We start from the raw sequence: 17191 nt of genomic DNA, 5'->3' as shown, positions 1-17191 counted from the left end.
CCGTGGGGCTGCTCCGCCAGCCCGGGCCCCGCAGCCCCGATGGGGCCGGCCCGGAGCCGCCCCCGGCAGCGCTGAGCCGCACGGAGCCGCCAGGTACCGCGCTGGGGGGGGGCGAGAGAGGGTGCGGGGATGCTCGGGTCCGCATCCCTCAGCTGCTCCCCCGGGGGAACCGCGCGCTGAGAGCATCGTGCAGTCCTCTCCGTGCACGGGGCAAAGCGACGGGGTGGGAGTCCTAGCCGCGTCCCGCAGCGTCGCGGGGCGCCTCTCCTGGCTTTCGAGGAACCGCTGCGAAGCGCTGTAGGGTTGGTTGGTTTCGGTGGGTTCGGCTGAGCGCTGCGTTTACGACGCCCCGCGGTGGTATTTCTCACCTTTCCTTTCAGCTTTCTTTGCGCTGAAGCGAGCGGCTTCCTTCCGGCGCAGCCTGCTGCGAGAGGACCCTGTTGGAAGGGACGCGTAAGGGTCATCGGGCTCAGCTCCAGTTTGCGACCTGGAAGGAGCCAGGCCTTGATTCCTTCCCCACTTCCAACTTTTACATGAGTTATTTGTATACGTTTATACGTATTTTAAGCCATTCAACGTGCCTCCCGGTGCTTTCCTCCCCACTGCTCCAAACCCAGAAGGCTCCCTCCTGCCGCAGAGAGGATGTGCTGTCCCATCCCTTCATTGATTTTTTTTTTTTTTTCCATAGGGTATTTTTGCTTTTGGGAAAAAGAGGGTGAGAGAGCAGGGGCAGCACCAAGCTCCATCACTTCCTCCCTCCGGTGATGCCGCGTGCTCCTTGCTCCATCCGGCAGTGCTTCCTGCCCACCCCCGCGACCCACTGGGGAACACTGCACGTTGCCCATTTCGGGGCTAAGTCCCCACTTTTGGGGCAGCTGGGGCCACGGTCTTCTTGGCGCAAAGCTTTCCCCCAGCAGCGCGGTGCCCTCGGTAATGGCATGGCTATCCTAATTTAGGAAGCTGCTAACAAGCAGCTTGCAGGGAAGGGTGTAATTTGGAGGTTTCTCCCAGGGAGAGGCCATCCCGTGTTAGCAGAGCTGAGGGCAAGTGGCCGTGGCACTGTCTCCTCTATAGACAGGGCAAAACCTGGGTGGGATGCCCAGGATCAGTGAGGTGTTCCCCCTCCCCTGAAATTAAAAGATTAATATATAATTTAAAATTTATAACTGAAATGCAGTGCTGGGGGTGTGGCGGTGGTTTGTTTGTCCCTGCTCCTCTCGCTGACAATGAGGCGGCCAGGGCAAGTGCACGCTTCCTCCCACTGTGGCAGATGCATCCTGCAGCTGGGCCCCCCTGCTATATTTAGGCCATTGTTAATGCCGGCCTTGGGCCTCCGCCAGCTCCTCTCACCGTGGGGGTCAGACCCATACATGGGGGCTGACACGGTGGGAAACAGTGGGGCGAAGTCAGGAGTACCCACTGGAACCCACAGGAACGCTGCTCTTTTCTACCAGTTTGGCAGAAAAGAGCCGTATGCTTTGCAAGTAGCAAGCAAGCAACGGGATTTATTTATTTTGCTTTAGAGGAAAGAAGTGGCTTTTCACAAGGCGGCCAAAAATCCGGTCTCAGTGACAAAGGCTGTTTGCAAGGCAGCAGAACAGACTGCAGGAGCATCTGTGGGTCGGGGTGCCGGTTACCCATCAGCGCACAGCTCCCAGCACATGCTGCGTCCATGCAGCCGAGCTCCAGCACTGTACATTTGCTGCAGAAGCAAGAAAAGCGCCTTTTTTCCTGGGCTTAGCAGGAAGGACAGGCACAGCATTGTCCCGGGGTGGCCGAGCGTGGCGGGATGCTTCTGTCTGTCCTCTGCTCCGTTTGGAGTCCTCCTCCATGTGCACGCATGCACATGTTTGCAGACAGATGCATGTGCATGCATGAGGATGCGCATGCATGAGCATGCACATGTTTGCATGCACATGTACGCACCTCCGTGTGTGCACAGGAAAGCCAGCTGCAATCCCAGCGTGCAACAACAAACGCAGCGTGCTGGGAATGAGCCTGGGAGGAAATCACAGAGAGCTGGAGCATTTAGCTTTATTTTGTTGCTCTTCAAGCATTTTCCATGCTTGCAGAGCACTCTTGGGCACGGGAGGCTAATGGCTGTGCTGCTGGGATGGGAAGCCGTGGGTCACTGCAGTGCCATCTGCTGACTCATCACATTTTGGGGGCTGGCTCCAGGGTTTCTCTTTTTTTTTTTTTTTTTTTTCCCCCCCCCCTCCCAGCCCTGATGGCAGAGGGGCCATGCTGGGGATTCAGCCATGCCGGGGCCGTACCCTGCCTTGAGGACAAGGGGGGAGAAAGCCCGTAAGGAGAGCGGGAAGGAAACCGGAGAGCACGGGAAGGGCTGGGTTCGCGTTTCTTCGGAAATGGGCCTCCCCTGACCGTGCTGGGGCAGCTGAAAAAATTCCTCTCCCTTCACCCCTTGCCCCCCCCACCCCCGCCCTGTTTTTTCCATCCCTGTACAGCCTGTGGATGATGGGCACGACCGCCAGCACGGCTCAGCAGACAGTATCAGCCTCTGCCTTCGAGAGTGTGCACGGCATTGGCACCATGGAGGACCAGCGCTCCCTGAGCATCCACTCCTTCCAGACCCTTGGGCTGCACAACAGCAAGGCCAAGTCCATCATCACCAACAAAGTGGCACCTGTGGTCATCACGTGAGTCCCAGCAGCCACCTGCAAGCCCTTCGTGCTGTCTCCAGATTGGACACTGTCCCCTCTTGGTTCATTTTGGACCCTCGCTGTCCCCATTGCATGCTCCCCTCTTGCTCCATGCTTTTGGCAAAAAGAAATGCCTGTTTGTGTATTTATTTATTTTTGGGTAACTGCACCTCCTTCTATACCTCCAGGTACAACTGCAGGGAGGAGTTCCAGATCCACGATGACCTGCTGAAGGCCAACTACACAGTGGGACGCATCTCTGAGGCCACGTTGGAGCACTACCTGGTGCAGGTTGGCATCGCTGCTCCTAGCTCCTGCACGCTTCCCATGCTCGGATCCTGTTCCATCTTCTTTCTTATCCTGTAGGGCAAATATTTCATGGTCAGAGATGTGTACAACAAGTTGGATGTCTTGAACACTACTGGCAGCTGCGGCGCTCCGAATTTCCGGCAAGCCAAAGGAGGCTACGCGGTGTTTGGCATGGGTCAGCCCAGCCTCAACGGCTTCAAGCTTGTGCTGCAGAAGCTGCAGAGAGAGGGCCACAAGGTTGGTGCAGCGGGAGTGAGTGTGGCCTTAAAGTAGAGCACTTCCTCTCTCGTTTGTGGGAGAGGATCTGTAGATCATTGTGGAAGTCAAGGGGATATCTGTGGGGAGAGCGGTCAAAATGCTCCATCTCCAGAGCTGCTGGCCCGTCCATGTTGGAAGCTGGCACAAGGTTGTTGGGAAGCCTTTTCCCCAGCTGCGTGCATGGTGTCATCCCTCATATCCCTCATCTGTGGCTGTCTTTCCAGGAGTGTGTCTTCTTCTGCGTTCGCGAGGAACCTGTGCTCTTCTTGCGAGTGGAGAGCGACTTTGTGCCCTATACGCCGCGGGGCAAGGAGAACCTCCATGAGAACCTGCACAGTTTGCGGAGGGGTTTGCGGGTGGAAGACCTGGAGCTCACCATCCGCAAAGAGGTGATCCTCACGGGCTGCGAAGATGCTGGGGCCTTGGTAGGGTTCTCCATCTTCTGGTGTGCAGCTCTGCGTCCTTGGTGTCCAAGAAAGCAAAAATTCAGAAGCACTGAGATGGAGATGTGCTCATCCCCCCCCTTTGAACATCTCGTGTTGGGGTTTGAAGTGGCCAGATGCCGCATGGGGCCTGGTGGAGGCAGGTGGAGACCCACGGGTGTTGATGTCAATCTCCATCTCCACTAGATCCATGACTTCGCACAGCTGAGCGAGGGAGTCTACTATGTCTACAATGACATTGAGCGCTTCCGGGATGAGCCGCACAGTGTGCGGGTGCAGGGTGAGGAGGACATCCACGTGACGGAGGAGGTGTACCGCCGGCCCATCTTCCTCCTGCCCACCTACCGCTACCACCGCCTGCCCCTGCCAGTGGATGGGGCCCCTCTGGAGGAGCAGTTGGATGCTTTCATCTGCTTCCTTAGGGTGAGCTGAGCAAAACTGTGGGCATCTTGGGGTGGGATTTGCTTCCCCAGTTCTCTAGGACTGGTGGGAAGGGGTGTTACTCCTGCACTTAGGTAAAGGAATTGTCTCCACCCAGGCAGGGTGCTGGAGATGCTCTTAGAATCACAGAATGGTTTGGGTTGGAAGGATCCTTCTAAGATCATCTAGTTCCAACCCTCTGCTATAGGCAGGGGCACCTCCCACTAGACCAAGTTGCTCACAGCCCCATCCAGCCAGGCCTTGGTAACTCCTTGCTTAGGTTGATTTATTTTGGATGGATTTTTTTTCTTCATTTTGCAAGCCCTTTATATACAACAGTCATCAAACCAATGTGCAGGCTTGGTGTCACCATATTCCTTCCCCTTCTAAAATAAAACAGAATTTCTTTCTGTGCAAAGTAGCCTGTCTGGGGAAGCACCAGCTGGTAGGCAGCATGGGCTGGAGGGATCCCTGAGTCTACCTTCTTCCCCTTTTGGCTTCATGGGACCTGTTCTAGGGAGCCTGTGCCTGCGATTGTGTCCTGTCTGTGCTTGTCCATCCCCCTTTCTGGAGGTGACTGACTGTCATGCCTCCTAGCGTTCCTGCACACATGGCTCCTCTTTAGGTAAAATGGTCTGGGTTTGGTGCAAATGCTTTTGGTGGCAGGCCTGGTGTAGGAGGACTGGGAATGGGTGGTGGGACTAATGATGGTCCCATCACTGATTCATGGCAGAGGGGATCATCGCTGATGGGGCAGTCCATCATGGGGTCCATCAGCCTGGTCACTATGAGCAAAGGGGAGATGTCCATGCCAGCCTGCGCTCTCCTTGCTGCTATGGGCACCATCTATCCCTGTCTGTGTCTCTTCCTCCTAGGAGAGCCCTGGCCTGCTGCTGCGGGATCCTGGCCACCCCCCGCCAGCACTGCTCTTCAGCTGCCAGACCGGCGTGGGCAGGACCAACTTGGCCATGGCCTTAGGCACCCTTGTCCTCCACCACCACCGAGGAGGAGCAGCACCGAAGCCTGAGTAAGCGAGACAGTCCCCAGGGCGGCCAGAGTGGCCACAGTGCTCATTGGTTTGATGGCCTCTTTCTCCCTTCTCTGTTGGGCAGCCCCCCACATCCAGCCAAAACGCCACCAAGGGCCAGGTTTCGGGTCATCCAGAGCTTCATCGAGATGGTACCCAAAGGGCAGCAGATGGTGGAGGAGGTAAGTGGGGGTCTGCCAAACCTGTGCTGAACTCAAGGTTGGCTCCCTCTACTCACTGGCTCTCCTGCTCAAGGTGGACAACGTGATTGCCTCCTGCTCGGAGATGCATGACATGAAGGAAGCCATCTATGAGTCCAAGAAGAAGCTGGAAGGGATTGGAGAAGACTACCAGATCCAGGTACCGCCTCCAGGATGACTCCTCCCACTCCAAAACTGAGCCACGAGCATCATCCAGGGCCCCCTTTAGCAAGCCATTAATTAGAGAATTGCTCAGCTGCCTTTATAACCCTGCTCTGTGCATGGTAATTTATAGAAATGTTTTTGTGAGCGGATCGGAAGAATGTAAATTATGGAAATCCAAAACTTCCTGTGCTCTGGAAGTTTCCCAGTGGTGTGCGAACCTGGAAGGTTGCGATGCTTTGCTTTTTTTCCTGTTTAAGAGCCATGAAATTGAGCAGGCTGGGGTTTCAGGGGAACCTGGCTTTTTTTTTTTTCTTTTTTTGAGCATTGTCTCTGATTCTGGCAGATGCCCTTGAGGCAGATAATACCCTGTGTCTTTATTTTTGCCATCCCTAGAATTGCAAAATGAGTGGGTTGATGTCCAGCATCTCCTCTGGCTTTTCCAGCTGGGCTTCTCTTGGCTGACTGAGAAGAATCAGATCCCAGATGCACTCCACTTTTAACTTCCCTTCCAACCTTTCTGGGGTTGAATTTTTCCATTGGGGTGTGATGAACACACCATTAGAGTGGGTAACCCCAAATTCCATCCTTCCCTGTTCATTTCTTAGGGCAGATTTGCATCTGTTTAGTGCTGCTTCACATGACGGCACATGCTCTTGTGTACAGCAGGTGGACTCTCTTGGCTATGGGGCCAAGTGTGGACAGAGCCATAGGGGCACCCCTGGGTGCCCCAGTTGGGTGTTTTGGGGGCAAGGGGTGACCTGGCTGACCCTCCGTTCACCCTGGGGAGGGCTGCTCTGTGTCCTCCTCGACACTGGAAAACAAATGGCTGGGGATTGCTGTAAATTAGCTGAGAGGAGTGTTTATTTGAAGTCTGCACGTAGCAAGAGCACGTTTAAACAATGGCAAGGGGCCAGGAAAATGTGCTGGGGGACATGGGTGGGGGGAGAGGAGGAGAGGAAAGGACTCTGTGGGCACACAGAAGTTGAGTGGGGAGGGAGGGGGAAAAGGAGTTTGAGGTATTGGAGTGATGGCACAGAGGTGCAATGCAGGGTCTTGGATGGGATGCTCAGCCCCGTCCCTGCAGTGCCCAGCCCTTCCTGGCCTGACCCTGGTGTGACTCTGTGCTCCTGGGTGCTGTTGTGAGTTTTGAGAGCCAATGTGCTGCTCTGCCTCTTGATAAATGACAGCAGGCCGGATTTGTCTTGTGGATCACAAGTAAATATTCGTGACTCAATGCCATCATGTTGGCAGCGCACAAAGCCTGCTTGCCAAGTCTGCCTGTGATGCAGGAAAGGATCTTCTGCAATGCATGTTCTGTCTTAATGGGGTTTCCATCGTGACTGGGATGGGGTTTTTGCTTGTAGAGAATGGGGGCAGGATGTATGTGTCCCACTAGGGTCTATCTCATGGACTGCAATCTCCAAAAAGGCTTTGGGAGAACCTCACGTAGGGTTGGATGCTCTTCTGCTGGTCCTGAGGTTTTGAGCTTGTATCCCCAGGGAAAAGCACATGGCTCCCAGGAAGCTCAATGGCTGGAGCATCTCAACTGGAGGTCGTAGAGGTGTCCAGGGCAGTGTTGGTACCTTGTGTTGATCAAACCCCTCTGTTTGGGTCTCCCTCTCCCAGTAGCATCTGGACATTGTATCTCCCAGACAGGCAGGCAGCCTGTGTCGTGTTGGACCTGCTCCCGGCGCGTCCTTGGGTGAAAGGGAAGGCTTTGTTTGATCTGAAATGCAAATTTATGCCTCTAAGCATCACTTAATATGGAAAAAAAAATTGAAACGTTCCATTTAAAAATATAAATTAAAAAGAAAAAGCATCAAAAACTATTCTAGATAGGGTTCTGTAGTTTTTTCACTGCCATTCTCGTTTGGAAGCAGTTCTGTTCCAAGCAGCTTGGTGAAGTTAGTGTGAAAATGCTAAAAGCCTTCTCAGGGTCTTAAATGGTATTTCTACCTCCTTTCTCCTAAAATAGTATTTAAAAACTGCCTCAGACCAGCTTGCTGCTTGCTTGTCTCCTCCTAAGCAGGCACGTGGTGCTCTCCTGTCCCGCGTCCCTGGGCTCCAGCAGGAGCTGCTCCTGCCCTGTGCTCCACGTTGGATGTGATGAGTGCCATCTGTGTTTGCTTTCAGGGGAACAGTACCAAAGAATACTTCCTCCAGAGGACTCTGCAGAGCCTTGAACGCTATTTCTACCTGATTGCCTTCAACTACTACCTTCACGAGCAGGTAAAGGCCACGTCTCCTGGCTGGGCAGTGGGTGGGCAGGGTGATGTCCCAAGCTGCGATGGGAGGAGGATGGCATCACCATTGATATTTTTTTTGGAAGCATGTGGCAGGGGGGTGAGCCCAGCCTGATGGCGTGCCCCCTCCCCGGTCCCCTGCCGGCAGTACCCCCTGGGCTTTGCCCTCAGCTTCAGCAGGTGGATGTGCAGGCATCCTGAGCTCTACCGGCTGCAGGCGAGCATGAACTCTTCTGAACTCACCATCACCGGAGACATCATCACCAAGGGGATGCGAGTGCTGGTGAGTGTCCCTCCTGGGTGTAGGGACAGGGTTGGTTGTCTGCTGGGGGTGGCACTGTCTTGGGATGCTCAACCTTGAGGATGTTTGGTGGGGTGGGAGAAGCAAGGGGTTCTCTGTAGTAAGGCAAGTGCTGAGTCTGGGGGCCTCAAGGTCCATGTCCTCAGCAAGGATGGGTGTATTCCCAGTGATCCCCCATACACACTGGTATGCCCAGCCCTGTCTCATCTGCCACAGGTGGTGGATGAGCGCTTCTGCCCAGATGTGCTGAGCACCGTCAAGGAAATGAGCGTGGCCAATTTCAGACGGGTGCCTAAGATGCCCATCTATGGGACAGCGCAGCCCAGCTCCAAGGTGAGAGGCAGGTGCCTTGTGACAGGCAGGGCCACCCCTTTGGGTGCCATCCCCTCACCTTGGCCACCCCTTTCCCCAGGCCCTTGGCAGTGTCCTGCGGTACCTGACAGATGTGAAGAGAAAGCACTCGCGCATCTTGTGGGTCAACCTGCGGGAAGAGGTGGTGCTGGAGGGGAATGAGCAAATCTACACACTCAGGGAGCCGGGGAGCCTTGACCAACTCATCCCTGTGCCAGTATCCACACCTGAGCAGCTAGAGGTGAGTCTGGGCTTCGGGGTGCACCTCAGTGCCTGGTCCTGCCTTGGGGCAACATGCTCTGGGCGCGATGCCTGTCGACAGCACCTCCTCTTTGCACAAATGTCTTTGCTGGGGATCACCAGAAACACAGGGGCTTCATCCCAGCTGGGGCCAAGGGGAGGATGCACAAGGACTTCACCCCGGCTTTGCATGAAATCTGCTCCCCAGTGTTGTTCATGGCTGGTGCTTCAGCCCTCCTCCTTGCCTCTGTCATGTCTGTCCTCTCTTTGCTCCAAAACTTTACCCTGTGGCCCATTTCAGCAAAATTTGACCTTGCATTACATTCCTGTGAGCTTTCTGCAGATAACTGGATGTAGGACAGAGGCATAGGTCATGTCCCTTATGAGGGAAAGGCATCTCATGCTCTGCAGAGCCCTCATGAGAAATGTCCCTGGGAAATGAGTCTTAGCCCCTCACCCACCATAGCTACTTGTTTGGGCTTTTTTTAGATGGTGAAGAGGATTCTGCTGCCAGCAGCATCCTGGCTGCATGGAGGAGCTCTGTGGGGTCTTAGGGGATGGCAGTGCCCAAGGTCCCTGGGCAGAAGTGGTGGCCAGGACCTGGAGTGTGGGTCTGTGTCACGCTGTATCTTGAAAAATAAAATACTGAAAAAAGAAAGGAGAACAGGTGGAAGAAGAGTCGGTCTGGTGTTCTAGTGGTGAGGTTCTCTCTGTCCTTTGCAGAAACTAGAGTCCACGCTGAAGGGTGACCTGCTGAAGTCGCAGAAGTGGCTGGAGGTCTACCTGGAGGCAGAGAAGCAGATGAAGATGTTCAAGAGCTGCCTAACCACGCAGGAGATCTTCAACCAGCATAAGAGCACCTGCCAGGGCCTGATCTACCGGCGCATCCCCATCCCTGACTTCTGTGCTCCCAAGGAGCAGGTAGCAGCACTGCCACCACATCCTCAAGTTGCCTTCCATCTTTTTGGCTGGGGGCAGGGAGTGGGTGGGAGCACCCTCCTTAAAACCCTTGGTTTTGCTCTCACAGGATTTTGACCGGTTGCTGGAGGTGATGAAGAGCGCCCTGACTGAGGACTCACGGACAGCCTTTGTGTTCAACTGTGCCAGTGGCCGGGGCAGGACCACCATGGCCATGGTCATCGCTGTCCTCACGCTCTGGCACTTCAACGTGGGTACCAGTGCTTCCAGCTGGTGGGGGCTGTAGGGGCAGTTCCTTTTTTTGTTGTCTCTATGTAGCCACAAAGAAACTCTAAGAGGAGTGGGGATGTGTCTCTGGTTGTCCTGTTCTGCGTGGAGCAGCGGGAGGCTCTGCAGGAATGAAGGGTTAAGGGCAGGAGGGATGTGGCTCTTCTCTTGCTGAGTAGATGGGGGTAAAATTTCAGGTGTGCTGTGTGTAACACTCCATCCCTCCTTGCTTCCTTTAGGGCATCCCTGAGATGAGTGAGGATGAGATCGTGAGCGTGCCTGATGCCAAGTACACTAAAGGGGAGTTTGAGGTGAGTCCTGCAGCCAATATAGCCCCATGCTGTAGGGTCTCCAGAGCCCTGTGAGATGTGCTCAGGGGAGGATGGTGGTTTCCCAGGCTGAGGGTTGAGTGTGGGCATGGAGCATTTGGGTTGAGCGCACCAGGTGAAGCCCCTGCTGCTCTGTCTGTGCTCCAGGTAGTGATGAAGGTAGTCCAGCTCCTGCCCGATGGTCACCGGATGAAGAAGGAGGTAGACATGGCCCTGGACACGGTCAGTGAGACCATGACGCCCATGCACTACCACCTCCGAGAAATCATCATCTGCACCTACCGGCAGGTGAGCAATGCCCTTTTCTGCCATAGGGCTGATCCACCAGAACACAGAGGGCAGCCACATTGTGGGTAAGGGTGGGACCTAGCACCAAAGCTATGTGGCATGTCACCAGAGAGAAAGCAGGGCTCCTTGGGTGGTGGCTTTGGGGTTCCTTTACTGATTTTTTTTTTTTCCCATCAAAATGGGAAAATAGAGCAAAGCCTGACAGCTTCCATGTGCTCTGTTCACTGCGACTGGTTATGGGATGAGGAGCAGAAAGCAAAAGGTTAAGTGGATGATGGATTTATTACTCATGGTGGTCCCTTACCCAAAGCAATGGAGGCTTGAGAGTCGTGGTGGTTCAGCATCCAAACTGGTCCAGCGTCCCGTGCATCCCTTGCTGTGCTGCATGCCATCCCATCCCTCACTCAGACCCTGCATCCCACTGCCGCAGCCAGCAGAGGGCAGGGCCGCTCCGTCCCGTTCTCTTTCCATCCCTTCTGGCTCCTCCGACCTGAGGAAGAGGAACACCCGGGCGTCGCAGCCCGCTGAGCCATGTGCTTCTTGGCAGCCTTGCCTTTGCAGAGCTGCGATGGCAGAGGGAGCTGCTCCCATACATTAGCGTTATTATTATTTGGAAGGCGGCCGCCTGCCCGTTCCCGCGACCTCCTCGCGCCCCTTGCTGGCACTTGGCAGTGAGGAGCAGTGCATGGGTGTTCCTGGGCCATATCCTGTTTCCCAGCCAGCTGCATCCAGCCCGCCCTGATGGCCCGGTGGGGAAGGAAGATAAGCAGGGAGTCATCCGCTGCCCTGTTCCCCTTGCCCTAGGAAGAGCCTTTTATCATTGCCTTGGAGGCTGTGTGTGCAAATGCTTTAATGTAGTTTTTTCCCAAAATCTGAGCCCAGGATGGGCAGGCTCCATGGGGACATTTCTGCTCTGGCTGGCAGATGCAATCTGGAAGAAAGGTGTGTGCTTCCAGGTGCACACAGCCGCATTGTGAGCAGGTTTTGGTTGCATCCTGCTCTTTGTTTAGCTCTTGGGTTGGTGGGAGCAGTGTTTAGAGCCTTGCAAGGGACACTCGGCGGGGTCCAGGCAAGCAGGATGGAAGAAAAACGCGCTCTGGTGCTTGGCTTGGATTCCTTCCTACCCCTTCCCATCCTAAACTGGGAGGAAAAAAATAGATTGATGCCTTCCTTCCGCTGCTGGAGGATGTGTTGTCTGGGGAGGTTTCCTCAATGGGAGCTTCTGCAGGAGCTGGCAGCAAAAGCTGGCTGCTTCCTTCAGTCTCAGCTACAGCAGAGATATCCAACAAGGCTTGCGTTTTGGGATGATCCATCTGAAGATGATGATCTCCATTAGGTTCTTTGGCTTAGCAGGCATTTCTGTGGGGCCATGTTGCTCAGTTGCTGGGATGTGGTCTTTAATGCAGTTGTTTCCCAAGCATCTCCCACCTTTTGGGCTTCACATTCGGTTAGAAACTCTCATGAAAGCTGTGTATGGATCTGCTCTGTGCAAATACCCATGTGTACACCTGGGGCTAACATCTTTCCCAGCGCAGAACCAGTCACATGGTGCTGCCAGGAGTAGGGCTCTGAATAAATTGGGGGAATAAACATAACAAAGCACGGCTTTCAAGGACGGAAACATTTGTTTCCAAAACCAGTAGCGAGGGCATGGCTTGCATGTGGAGAGAGGCAGGATGCTGGGCACAGGCACACATTTAGTAACACCTCCTCTATTTTTGAGGACTGCAGAGCACAAAGGGAAGCTTTTTATATGCTGGAAACCACAGCGCAATGAGGGCTTGGGCTGCCAAGCTTCTTCTCATCCTTCCATGTGCTTGCAGGGGCGGTCAGGCAAGGATGAGCAGGAGCGACAGCTGCTGCGGCTGCGGAGCCTGCAGTACCTGGAGCGCTATATCTACCTGATCCTCTTCAACGCCTACCTGCACCTGGAGAAGGAGGACTCCTGGCAGCGGTCCTTCAGCCTCTGGATGCGTGAGGTAGGGCTTTGGTTTGGGCCAAAATCTGCTGTGATGCAGTGCTTGGGGAGGGAGCCTGTGTTCTCATCCGTCACTCACTGGTAGGTGTGCAGTGTGCGTTGGACACAGCCCGCTGCTACCTCTTGCTGTTTGGACCCAACACTTGTGGCTGCACTCCCAGCACTGGGAAAGCTCCTATTTCAACACAACGTCCTAAATAAGCTATTAATTAACCCATGTGCATGAAGACACGTAGAGTGTTAGGGAAATACTGCACCTCTGCAAGGGGAGAGAACCTCATCCCTTGCCCTGTGCCACCAATTCAGGACCAGGAAACATTCCTGGCTTCTGGATTCTCCTCCTAGCTGGGCTAGGATGCCCAGTTCGTTGACTCCTCCAGGAAGACTTTTCATCTGAGAAGTCCTCGCCAGGTGCCCCATTGGGGAATATGCTGTGCTCTTTCCTCCCCCTGGGCTGAAATGTGCCTCCTGTGCCCCTGTTTGCAGGGAGGGGGTGCGCCCCACTGCGCATCAAAGGTCCCTTTGGCTCCAGCACAAACACTGCGCTTTCAGTATTTATTTAAAAAAAAAAAAAAAAAATTAAAAACCCAACAAGGCCACATTGTAACTTTATTTCCGGAAGGGCGCCAAAGCTAACAAACCATAAAGCTGCTTATAAAACCCAGCAGCAGCAGGCGGAAGAAGGCTCGGGGAGGGGTCGGTGCCATGCAGGCGCGGTGGGCTTGGGTCATGCAAGGAGAGGCCGTGTGGCCATTCCTCTGCAGCAAAACCAGCTCATCCTCTGCTGTGCTTCCAGGTGGTGGCTGTGGCTGGTGTGTATGAGGTGCTGGACAGGCTGGGCTTCCCTGAGCTGGAGCGGCCGGAGGATGAGGAGCCGCTGCGGAGGCTGCGTGGACGCTGGCGAGTGCAGAGCAGGGCCGACTGGCCCAGCCGTGGGGACTTCGTGTAGGGACAGAGACTGCGTACCCCCAGATGAAAAGGGAGAAAAACCAACAACAGGGAGAGAGGGAGGGAGGGGAGAGCCTTTGAGCATGAGAACTGGGGTTGGGGGTTCTTTAGGACACAATAAAAATGTTGTAAATTAAAGAGAAAGCTGTTGGACGGATGCTTGCGAGGAAGAATGGCATGAGTGAGTATATACGTGTATGCATATTGACATGTAGTCCCATTTGTAAGTATATACACACACTTATCTATACAAACATGTGTAAAATACACATACAACCATGTATGTGTACAGCTAGACCCAAAGCTTTGTAGCCTGCTATGGGACTTGTAGCATTCCCCCTCCTTGCACACGGGGGATTTTCAATAGCTGGTGGTATTTGCTTGTGCTTCCTAATTTTTTAGCTGTGGATGGCACTGGGGGAAGTGATGCATTGGGGCATCCATGTCCAATGGGGGCTGAAGCCTTGGGGCATCCATATCCAGTGGCAGCTCCTGGGAAGACAGTGGGAATTCTGCCTCTGAGCATTAGCATTTCAGAAAATACATCTGGATTGCACCTGAAAACATAATAGGCGTAATGAATGAATTCTTTTTTAATTGGGTGCGAAATGATCAAGAAGGGACGCAGGGCTCCCTCCCGCTGGCACTCCGGTGCTGGGGATGGCTGGAGCCGCCCGCACTGGTGCTCGCTTTCATCTGCTGCCAGCAGCAGGAGGCGCAGACAGCAGAGAGCAGAAAGGGGAGGCTGGAAAAGAAAATAATTTAAAAATAGCACAAGGTACTTTTTTTCTTTCTTTTTTTTTTTTTAAATGCCTTGGCTTGGTTCCTGTCGTGGCTGCGAGAGTCCAGCTTTCCCAAGTTTCCCTCGACAGCGTTTTATTTTCAGCTTACGCGGGCCTTTAGGTTTTGCTTTGTTGTCGTTGTTTTGCTGGGTATTTTCTGCTGATTTTGTAGCGATGGGGATGGGCTCATAATGAGAGGCAGGGGAGGGCTGTGCCCCACCCACACCCTGCCTAACAACGGGGGAGGGGGGGAACGCTGAGCAGGGGCTTAATGAGCAAGTCTTTAATTGCTGTAGCCCCCCAGCCCTTTAATCTGGGTAATGAAGGCTGGAGATTTGCATCACCTGCACTGGGGTCTCAAAGGCTTCTTTCCGCTTTCCCACCTTCATGACAAGTGATTTCCAACACAGGCCAAAAGCAATTGTCTGGAAGAAAAGGGCCGACGGGTTATGAATGCTTTTGGGTGTGAAAAGCGACCGTGCCCTACTTATTTTGGGGTGGGAACGTCACAGCTACAATGTGCAGGCATTCAGAGCCCTCGGCCGCAGGCATCCCAGCTCTGTGGGGATTGGGAATGCCTGCACCCAGCAGCCCCCCAGCACGCTTGCTCCCTCACTGTTGCTGGGGCAAGGAGGGCAATGCTTGCAAGTGGGAAGGAAATTCTGCTTCAAGGTGTGCCCCACAGCATCCCCAGAGGGATGCCCGGGTGGGTCATGGAAACTCAACGCCTTTAGGAAAACACCCATGGTTCCACCTATGGAAAAAAGCTATTTGCGTCAGTGAACATGGGCTTTGTGGGAGGAGTGGGATGTGGGACCCCGCTGCTTGGGGAGGGACTGCGGCCACATCCCCTGCCTGCTGGAGACAGTGGTGTGCTGGGGGCTGGTGTGCTCATGTGTGCTGAAACGTGCCAGTGCTTAGGTATTTCTTCTTATTATTATTGTTTGTTCCCATTCCAAAGGCCACAAATGAGGGTATAATGAGGTGATATATACATAAGGAGTTTCTCTTTGAGGGTAGATGCAGCACTGAGGGACACGGCCCGGTGGGCAGGTGGGGGGGTTGCCTGTGCATCGGGCCCCCCATTCATTGATGGGGCAGTGCCCCTCTATGTCCTGAGTGTATGCATGGATTTTTTTTGCTGGGCTAACGTTGGCAAACAGCCCTGACCCCGCAGCCCTCTGCAGGTTCCCGTGTTTTCCCTTCTGCGCCATGCGGGAGGCTGCTGGACCTCGGCGAGACAACGCATCTGTGTCTCATTTTCCAGCTAAAGAATAGCAATTAAGATGCTTCTGCAGAGCCAGGGCTCGGAAGACTAAAAATAAAGCCATCCCCCAGCAGCCCCAGCCTGCATCCATTAACAGCAGTGATGGCAAAAGCTAGGGGCACAGTGCGGAGCACAGGCTCCAAGCGATGTTTCTTTGCACATCACAGGGAGAAGGGCTGCTTTCTGCTCCCTGTGCACATGAAAAATTAATCTTCCCTGTGTTGAGATGGAGGAGCACGCTGGCTCGGTGGGATGTGTGGCTGTGCTGGAGCGATGAACAGTGTGGGGACAAGCACCACTTTGGGCTTCACGCAGCAGTAAGTGTGAGGTGATTAAAAATGAATAATGCGTGCAAAGGAGAAGGTGCGTCCGTGGGGAGGCTGCGCAGAGCTGGTCTTGTTGTTGCATTGATCTCTTCAGTTCTCTGCTATTTGTTTGGGATATTCACCTGCTGAGCGGCATGCAGTCAAACCCATCCCTGCGGGAGCCCATTGCTCACCACATCACTCCCCGTCCCCACTGTCCCACACTGCCGCTGGGGTCCCTGCAGACCCTTGAGATAGCAGGGGGTTTCTCAGCTCTGTGGGCCAGAGCGGCCATTCCTAGAAGGAGAACAACTTTTTCCTCTCTCCTTTCCCAGCAGGCTCTGGCAGCCGCCCAGCACTGGAGGAACAGATCTCCCTCGGCCCACTCCCATGGCACGGGAAGGGCTGACAGTTGGGTTGGTCGGGGCTCTGAGCAGCCTGACCCAAAGGACGGCGTCTCCATCTTGAAGAAGGGATGGATCCCTTTTTCCATGTTGTTCCCACCCCATGGCGGCCTCCTTAGCATGATGGTGTGGAGGCCAGGCCCACCTCCTCCAGTTTGCTGAGCCCTGCGGTGCCATGCTCTTGTCCAGGCATGGCAGCCTCCTCAGTGGCTCCCCATGTCTCCATGGGCCTTTCCCCTGTAGGCCCCACACACGTGGCCCTGCGGGGGCCGGGGCTGCGCTCCCCGGTGCGTGCCTTCTGCCCCCGATGTGGCGGCAGTAAATATTTTGGGTTTTAATCTAATCGGGGCTGGCATGCCTGAGGGATGAGGTCATGCAGTTCATGAAATGCACACCAACAACTTTATTTTTTTGTCTTTTTTCCTTTTTCTTTTTAAAATCTTTTTATTTTGCTTTTTTTTTGTTTTGCCTTTATTATTTTTTGTTTCCCTTGTTTTTTCTTTTGCTGTTTTCTTGCTCTTTTTAACTTTTTTTTGCTTTTTTTTCCTCCATTCTTTTCTTGTCTGTAATTCTGTGCATTTTGAATGCTCTTTATTTGGTTTTCTTTACTATTTTTTCTTACTTTTTTTTTTTTTGCATTTTTCTCTCCTGTTTGTCTCCTTTTCTTCTCTCCTTTTTCCCCTACTGTTTTCCTCTCCTTTTTTTCCTCATTTTTTCTTTTTTCTTCTGTTTTTGTCTCCTCATTTCCTCCTCTTTTCTCCTTTTACTTTCTTTTCCCTCATTTTTTTCTTTTTTTCCTCCTTTTTTCTTTCCTTCCTTTTTCCTCATTTTTTTCTCGTTTCCCTCTTTTCCTCATTTTTTCTTGTTTCCCTCCTTTTTTCCTCATTTTTTTCTCCTTTTTTTCCCCTTTCTCATTTTTTCTCCTCTTTTTTCTCCTTTTTTCTCACAGTTTTCTTTTTCTCCTTTCCCCCCTCTAGTCCTTTTTCTCCCTTTTCTTCCCCTCATTTTTTCATTCCTTTTTTTCCCTTTTTTCATTCCTTTTTTCCCTTTTTTCATTCCTTTTTTTTCCTTTTTTCATTCCTTTTTTT

The 17191-nt window shown here is 53.5% G+C and overlaps 1 protein-coding gene across 4 annotated transcripts; it reads left to right on the top strand.

Annotated features, from left to right (window-relative positions):
* Positions 8-13909, top strand: PALD1 (phosphatase domain containing, paladin 1). Of its 4 annotated transcripts, none has more exons than XM_021399679.1 (19): positions 8-93; positions 2466-2657; positions 2849-2951; positions 3027-3206; positions 3452-3616; positions 3857-4093; positions 4966-5117; positions 5203-5299; positions 5373-5477; positions 7616-7711; positions 7874-8008; positions 8243-8359; positions 8439-8618; positions 9341-9538; positions 9645-9785; positions 10042-10113; positions 10279-10419; positions 12243-12398; positions 13194-13346. In XM_021399679.1, exons 2-19 carry the CDS (start codon positions 2473-2475, stop codon positions 13344-13346), a joined length of 2613 nt encoding a protein of 870 aa, XP_021255354.1. In that variant the 5' UTR covers positions 8-93; positions 2466-2472. The 4 variants fall into 4 exon arrangements, with proteins under 4 accessions (XP_021255354.1, XP_021255355.1, XP_021255353.1 ...); XM_021399680.1 differs by lacking the exon at positions 8-93 and adding an exon at positions 117-453; XM_021399678.1 differs by lacking the exon at positions 8-93 and adding an exon at positions 117-930.

The sequence above is a fragment of the Numida meleagris genome, chromosome 5 (assembly GCF_002078875.1).
Source record: "Numida meleagris isolate 19003 breed g44 Domestic line chromosome 5, NumMel1.0, whole genome shotgun sequence".
NCBI lineage: Eukaryota > Metazoa > Chordata > Aves > Galliformes > Numididae > Numida > Numida meleagris.
The sequence above is the reverse complement of the archived record's forward strand: the minus strand, read 5'-3'. Positions and strand labels throughout refer to the sequence as shown.